At 38.5% G+C, this 8656-nt stretch overlaps 1 protein-coding gene across 13 annotated transcripts in view; it reads left to right on the top strand.

Moving 5' to 3' along the window:
• MYCBP2 (MYC binding protein 2) overlaps positions 1–8656 on the top strand; it is a 139336-nt gene that overhangs the window by 97662 nt on the left and 33018 nt on the right. For 10 of the 13 annotated variants that reach the window (XM_081907260.1, XM_081907261.1, XM_081907259.1 and 7 more), the window contains 2 exons: positions 794–955; positions 6551–6652. The exons of 2 other annotated variants lie outside the window; for them this stretch is intronic. In XM_081907260.1, the coding sequence (XP_081763386.1) occupies positions 794–955; positions 6551–6652 (264 nt within the window). The remainder of the gene's footprint in view (positions 1–793; positions 956–6550; positions 6653–8656) is intronic. One more of the 13 variants, XM_081907251.1, reaches the window with a different exon arrangement.

Below are 8656 nucleotides of genomic sequence, written 5' to 3'. Positions count from 1 at the left end.
CAAATTAAGTTCGTAACCAGAGGTACCACTTTATTCAGACTCAATGATTATGCCTAGATCTTTCTACAAAAAAATTAGTTTTTGTTGACATTAGTAAAACAAAACAGATTTTTAAAAAATCCCATTTAGTTAAGGACCAATATATTATGTATTTAAAGACACTGCAATTTACTTTCACGGTGCTATGCACTTAAACATTGGTGCATGTAATAACAAATAGCATGTTTAAGTACAATTTCATGAGAAATAAGGCATGAACATCATTTGAAAACTAATACTTCTTAAAAAAATCCTAGTTGAACTTACTGTCTAGCTGTGGTGCTTTATTACGAAATATACATAATGATCACATGCAGTCCTTGCCCTTAAAGCTTGTTTCCTTGAAGGCAGGCTGCCTGTGAGTCAAGAGTTATAGCAAATATGTTTTTTTTTTTTTTTGCTGTTACCTTATTCCCAATTATAAACTCTCTTGTTCCCAGTCCAGCCATATGAGAGTTCATGTCATCATTAATTTTGCTTTAATTTTCAAAACAAGCAGATCAGAACACTGGAGGAAAATGTTTTCTGAATCACTTGCGCCACTATTCATACCCCTTGCAAAAATATTGGGTTGAACACTCCATGGTTCTACCACACATTGCTTGGTAATTTCTGTGTCTTGTTCCAGAGTAATACCTAGCTACAAGATCACAGACAAGTGCAGGCTTTATCAGTACTGAACTTTCAAAGAGACTTCATTCAGCACTTTTTGGAAAATAACAGGTTGTAGTTTTGACTGTTTTGCCTACTACAGGTGACCAACTGAGTGCCATACTGAATTCCATTCAGTCACGGCCTAGTCTCCCAGCTCCTTCCATCTTTGATCAAGCTGCAAAACCTCCCTCTTCCCTAGTCCACAGCCCATTTGTGTTTGGACAATCCCTTTCCTTCCAGCAACCTCAGCCACAGCTTCAGAGTAAGTCTGTCAGCCTTTCCTGCCTCATCAGCCCATTTCTGAAGCTTTACCATTGCTTGCATAACAATCTTAGTTGCTTTCTAGCTATTGATCATCCATCAATGCACCTTCTGATTCTCCCAACCCCTATTTTATTTTGGCTTTCCATGACTTTGAAGCAAACATCAGCCTTCCCATAGTAATTGGAGACTACTGCACTGACCTTTTGCATATTTTCTGTAGTGTTGCAAAATATATTTATACATTTTTTTTAACCCAATCCTTTGGGATTTTAATTAAATTACAGGGTTTCAAATACTCTTGCAGTAACACTTTAAAATATCTCTTGGGACTCCTTGAGCACACAAGCATTATGCAGTTAAATCCATTCATTTCTATATCAGGGCCTTGTCCTAAATTTTAGTATTAATGCTAAAGCTCATGATGATCACTGAAGGTCCCACCCTTCATAAATGATGTGCTGAGAAGTTTAACAACAATTCTGGAAGATAAGACCATTATTTTTTTCCATTAAGTTGAAGATGGTTGTAGTATCACATAGTAGTAGTAATATAGTTTTGGTGTCACAGCTCATTTAGCTAACATCAAGTTGTTTCAGTAGACATATCTTAGAACCATAGAATTGTAGAGTTGGAAGGGACCCCGAGGGTCATCTAGTCCAGCCCCCTGCAATGCGGGAATCTCAGCTAAAGCATCCATGACAGATGGCCATCCAACTTCTGCTTAAAAACTTCCAAGGAAGGAGAGTCCGCAACCTCCTGAGACTGTTCTACTGCCAAACAGATCTTATTGTCAGAAAGTTCTTCCTGATGTTTAGTCGGGATCTCTTGTAACGTGAAGCCATTGGTTCGAATCAAATCTTGTGAGTTCATATAATGTCCCAGCTACTGTTTGCAGTTAATTTTTATTTGCAGCTAGAGAAGAACAATAATCTGCTGCTTTAGTTTAGGCTTTAGTTTATGCCTGTTTTCAAAGAACTATTTATCTACTATTGAGAAGTGGTTCTGCCAGTTGATACCTTCTTCCCATCAATTGGGAGCACCAGAAGAAACTGACTTGTGAATCAGAGTAAGAAACACCTTAGAACCGAAGGCCTCTCTTCAGCTTGCCCTTTGATCTAGACCTTGGGAATTATAGATTAGTTTTAAAATGCCAGCATAGATTTGTGAGCATTCTTCCTCTCTTCATGCACCTGCATCTATAGTTGAACTTGAGATATCTGGAGGTATCACAGATGCCAAGCTTACAGAGACCAAGAATCAATTGGTACCATTGAGTTATCTGCTTTGGGAGAGTAATCCAGAAGCAGTCTCCTTTTCCGTTGTTCTCTGGTTATCAAGACCTTTAAATGTATCAACACACAGGTAGCAGTGGGCCTAGACTCTTTACAGAATGGCCCTTATTCATTCACTCACTCACTCACTCACTCACTCACTCTTTAAGAACCTTGGAGAGCTCATCCAGCACAACAACATGGAGAAGAACTTCAGGACTCTGAATCATTTTCCGAAAGTGACAATGAGAGAGAGAGAGAAGTCACAAAAAGTGTTGATTCCTCCTTGACTTCATCCAAATGCGTGAGGTGGTGGTGGTGTTGAGGTATCTAGCGCTCAGGTTCTTCTGATTTTTCTGTAGAAGGGGAAGGAAGCCTCAACTAGGAGGCATTACTTCATATGATGTAGAGAAAATGGCTAGCACCTTCTGGAGTCCATCTTATTATATTTGGAGGTAAGATGAGTAGCAAGGCAAGGAATCTGCTTTATCACAGTACCTCACCTGCTTCATTCCACACTACTGTTTTCATATGGGAGATTCTAGCATCCATTGCAGCCATCACCCAAGTGAGACAATTTCCTCTCATAAATACGTGCTTCTCTATTGCATTGGCATACCAAGATCTATATGAGGCAAGACTTATCAGTATTGCACTTGCCATTGGGATTTATTCATGGCGCTAAGACCCTCTACCAAGGTTCTCTTGATCTTGAATATTACTGTTGCCTTGTTACTCCCATTCTTTACATAGTTGTTTCCATCTCTTTCATCGTTCTCACATAGCAGAGTTCTATGGCTCTTTTTGAAAATGAGGATGAACTTAAAAGTTTGTAGAATATGGACGGCTTCAAAAGAAGATTAGGCAGATTCCTGGAAGATAAAACTGCTAGCCACTGTCCCTATGTTCTGCCTCCACTGTTGGAGACTGTAAGCTTCTGAATGTCATTTGATAGGAATCACAAGTGGGGAGAGTGCTGTTGTGCTTAGGTCCAGCTTTCTAGCTTCCCAAAAACACATGGCTGGCCACTGAGAGAGCAGGATGCTGAACTGGATCAACCATTTTCGGAAGAAAATGTCCTGTGCCTCCCACTTCAAACCCACTTAAGCAGATAATGTCTCGGATACTTTTATCTTGTTGATCCTCAGATTTCTGTCTTATTTAGAAACCTGAAGAAAATGTAAATGGTATTTTGTAATTGGAATAATAGTTCATCTTCTGCTTGATCTTTGGCTTTTTGACTTGAGGATCGTATTTTTTTGCGTGACACAAGACACTTCCTTATAGTCTTCATAAGATGTCTACTGTAATAGTGGTGACTTGTCTAATAGCTTTCCAAAGGATCTCAGTCACGTCAAACTCAAGGGGCTCATTTGAGACTGAAGTGCAGAGTACTATGTTCAGTTCTGGCAAAAATTCAAAATTCCTGGGACACTTTTGGACACCTTGTGCATGAGCTTCCAAAAAACGAGAGCTTATTATCAGCACATATGTAACGTAGGATCTTTCCTTTAGTTCCCCTGCTGTGGTCCCGAATAAACATCTTCCTCTGAAACCTGTATTTGTGTTGGGAGGAAATGCAAATTCCCAAGTAAGGGTTCCCCTCTCCCCCTTCAAAGTAAGTAACAACTTCAGAAGAAGAATATTCCTCAGGACAGCAGTAGTGGAGGAAAGAGAGTCTCCCTTCCATGCTTGCTTTGATCCTCTTCATTTTCACCCCACCCAACAGATGTAATTTGATCAGCACCTGAGAAACAAAGGCAGATTTAACATCTCATCTTAAGCTGAGTTTGGCCCTCAGTTGATGAGGGTAGAGCATTCAATAACACAACCTGCTTATGTGATAACGTAGAGCACAATACCATTTTTACATTTTGTGACATTAATGTTTCTTGGCCAAATTAAAGTGCAGTCCTTTGCAGGTTTACTGGGAAGTAAGATAACACTCTGCTCACTCAGGCTTACTCTCTGCTCCTACTTTAGACTTATTTATTCCCTACAAGGTGTGTACTGTTAACCCCTGCAAATGTGTGCTGTATGAGAAATCTTAACAGATTTACAACTGATTTTTAAAACTGATCCATGCACACATGGGCAAAGAGCCAACACATGAGTCCAAGGAAGCATTAAATTTGTTCACAGCAATCCCCTATGCAGCATGGCAAACTGGTTTTGAAACAGTGTTTGATATGGGGGTTTGATAAGGGGATAACAACCGTAAAACTAGGATAGCACCGCCAACAGACAAAAAATCGGGGAGGGGGGGCAGGTGCTAGAAATGTACTTGCGGTAATCATAGTAATGAATTTGGAAATTTTCTTCCTCAAGCACAATGTAATTACATGAATAGGATAAAGGATAAAAATGCAAAATGTAAGAAAATGCCATATGCTCTTATAAACTCATATTACACACATAAAAATAGTCACGATTCCTTTTTGTAAAATGTGCCATGAAAATTAAAGTGTACTGACATGTATATTGATAAAATTATGGTTAATTAACCAAATTAAAAATGGGTTCTAAAAAAGAAACAACCCCCAGAAACAGACTTTCAAGCCAGTGAAAAAAGTCTGATTAGTAAGATGCAAAATATAACCGTACACACCTTTTTTGAGCAGAGGTCATCCCAAGAATAACATTATATTAGCAAAAGCCAAAATCTTAAGGCTGGACATTCTTTATGAAATACCCAAAGTTCCAAAAAGTATCAAAAATAGAATAAACATGTTGAAACTATACTCAAGTACATTTCTAGCACCTGGAATTGTTTTGGTTCTAGTTGTAGGCTTGGGTCCCTATAGCAGACTTTTTAGATCTTCTGTTTATAGTAAAGCAGAAGTTTAAAAAGTTCCTTTTTCCTGAATGCAATATTTTCCCTTCTGAGCAGGCATTTTGCCCCCAAAATAGCATGCCTTGGGGTGGGGTGGGGTGGCGACCCTTCTTAGAGCACAAAAGCTTCTAGGTAAAGCAGACCCCCTTTAGAAAAGAAGAACCCCATAAGCCTAGAATGAGAATAGTAAGTGTGTTGAAAATAAATGATTTTTAATAAGGCAAAAGGAAAAGATTTCATCATTTATTACTCAAGTGTTTGGTTAACCTGAAAGCTGTTGCTGTAGAAAAAAATTGGGGTTGGCTTTTACTGCCCAGCTCTCCATTAAGGGATTCAGTGTCCCCTAAGTCTATAATCGGTCAAAGAAAATGGGGTGGAGGCAGGATTCAGTGAAAGAAAGGAAGATTTTTATTTCCTATTGCAACAGTGTCCCCTGCCCCTTTGCAAGGAGGTGAGGACCAAGTATAAAGTGTGCAAGAACCAACACCATTTCCCCCCCTGTAGCACTATAGATTGGCGTGAATTTATCTATTGTACTAGCTATTGGCCTTGTTTGCATGTCACATTAAACCGCAGTTTAAAGCAAACTGTGGTTCAATGTGAATTAGCAGCATTCTAGTGCATGTTTTTCAAATGTTCTCACACCATTCCTCCCCTGTTGCTGTTATGCTGCAGACAAAAGAAGCCAGAGTCTGATATTGTCGTGTTATCTAAACCTGAGCTTGTGGCTTGTTTCTCTTCAAGCAAACCATGAATGGAAACTAGTGTTTGTTCTTGGATTTACCACTCATTGTTTGGTGGGAAACAAACCATGATAGTGGGTTCAGACAACATGCGGCATGATGCCAGGGTTCACATTAATCCATACCTTGTTTTAGACCGCATTTTAATGTGACATGTTAACTGGGCCATTGTCAGCAAAATGCTTTGTCTTTTAGTTCAATTAGTGTTATGCTATATGACTGAAATAGCAAAAGGACTTTGGAAAAAGAACTCCCCCTGTTCAAGAATAAGAAATTCATGTTTTAAGGGTAGTTATTTCTTTCTGTGAAAGTTCAATTTTGTATGCAGATGAAAAAATATGTTCACCTAAGCTTATGAAATAATACTCAGATCTGTCAAACAACATGTTTGGTTTCAACGCACCCCTGCTCAGTAACAACAGCAAAAGCAATCAATGAGCAGAACAAAGCAAAGCCATTCATTAGCTGCTGTTTCATTTTTATTATTTAATCAACCATTTGCTTCCCATGAGAATTTGGGCTGAGGTTTTCCCTAATGTTGTCTTGAAAAATAACATTAATTTACTATTTTGGAGAAGAGTCACATCTAGAACATTTATTTTTAATCCTTAAGTGTAAGCTAAAAATGAATTTGATTGTGCTGCAGGAAAGTTGTGTCTCATCAGAACTGCTTGCTTTGCTTGTTTTATCTTTGCTATTTTCCCATTGAATCTATGCTGCTTCTGTGCCACTGTTTTCCACTATAGAAACTCCATCCTGCTGCCTTGCTTCTCGTGAGCGCATTTACAAAAGTAATGATGTAGCTGGCCCTGCTTCTGCTATTTCATCTCTCTCTCACAAGCTAAAGGGTGGGTATGCATGCCATTGTAGACAGGTTATTCATAATTTGTTGGAAATCCATAAGTAAATGTTTTCCTGCTGAGCACCCCATTTCATTCACTTGAAAAAAGGTTTGCTTTTCTTAAGTGCAATAATTTAATGACTTACTATAAATGTGTGACACACACTACTCAACGTTCATAAACATGAGGTTCAGAAATCACTCCAGTAGCATTCGGAAATACGTGGAAATGATGATTTGACTCCTTGTGGAAAGGGAAGCAATGCAATATATTTATTTTAGTTTACAGTGAATAAAATTATTTAGTGTCTTGCTTATATCTAAGCAAAAATAGAATAGCATTTTTTACATACTTAGAACACGGTGTGCTTTTATTTGGAGGGGGAGTACAATTGAGAAGCATTACATGGGCTCATTTATTTGCTAATTTATTTTTTAAATAATATTTATCTCCCACTTTATAGCCCCATGGGTGTCCCAATGTAGCTTACCGAAGATTTTCAGACTAAAAGCACACTCAGATTTAATACAGAAACAGAAATTGCACCATGTCCGTATGAAATTAGAATTATTTAAGCAGCATTCCCAACCCTTCTCCCTGTCCTTTCCTGATGTTAAGGCAGGCAGGAACTCCCTCCAAGTTCCTCAGAGGCAAGTGAGTAGGACTGAGCAGCTAGATCTTACTTTAGTTCATGGTGGAATTGGTCTTGCCTTTATAGCATTAGCTGTGCTGAACATGACTTGCAGAATATGCCTCTGAACTGTTCTTTAAATTGTAATTGATACTTTGATGTATATTTTAGCCAGTTGTAGGTTGTCAGATGAGCAAGGTTTAAGAACCTTGATACTAGATAGTGCAATTCTGTTAAATCTAGTCACTAATTGTTTTGATGAAGTTTTGTCAGTTAAAATAAAAAAGGAACAACATTAGCCTTTTCCTTGTGTCTTCTTGAGTTAGGGTTGTTAGTATAGAGTGTTGTTTTGAATACACTCAAGTAAAAATTTTAGCTACATGTTGAACACTGTTAAACTACTAGTCTCAATCTTGAAAGGATATTATATTAGTTAAATCTAAGGTACCTTTCTGCAAGTGGAAGGGCAACTTTCCATGATGGAAAGGGGTTGGTTCTACCGAGGACTTCAGTGAAAAGTGGAGATTTTATTGCCAATTCCTCCTTTCCCCTTCAGTGGGGTGTTGTGGCAGATTATTTTGGGGGGGGGGAGCACGAACTGAGACCTGAGTGTGCCCTATTCCATAAGTGAAGCTCCACATGGAACTCTGGATCTAACCTTATGCGCAGAAACCTTTCCCCATACACAAATAACTTTGCCATATTGGGGCTTTGCATGCAAAAGTGTGCTGCCTACACACACAGACCCCAACATCAGTAGTTCAGCTGTAGATGCAGCACACCTTGTTTTGACTGGATCACTCAAACATTTCTTGAATGTTTGCAATCTCCTAGTTGCAATCTCCATCCTGTAGGAGGCAGTTAGTTCTACTACTTTTTAGCAGGGAGACCCTCATATAGGCTTGAATCCAAGGGTCATTTCTGCTCCTGTTCCTAATTCTGCTAATTCCCCAGTTACACTTCATCCTCCCACCCTGTCGAATTCCATGCCATTCTAGAAGATCTGTTGACCCTCAGAAGCAGTTTGGTGTATATCAAGGAGAAGTCAAGATAGTCGCATTGTGCAAACTGAGTTCTCATGCTTCTCTGAATCCAACCACTAAAGTATTGAACTCACTGTTTTCTATCTGTCTATATCTATCATCTATATCTATCTCTATCATCTATCTATCTATCTATCTATCTATCTATCTATCTATCTATCTCTCTATCTCTATCTCTATCTCTATCTCTATCTCTCTATCTATCTATCTATCTATCTATCTATTTATCTATCTATCTATCATCTATCTATCTATCTATCTATCTATCTATCTATCATCTATCTATCTATCATCTATCTATCATCTATCTATCATCTATCTATCTATCTATCTATC

Source organism: Podarcis melisellensis (genome assembly GCF_964234715.1).
Source record: "Podarcis melisellensis genome assembly, chromosome: 4".
Lineage (NCBI taxonomy): Eukaryota > Metazoa > Chordata > Lepidosauria > Squamata > Lacertidae > Podarcis > Podarcis melisellensis.
This window is presented reverse-complemented; position numbering and strand designations above follow the sequence as displayed.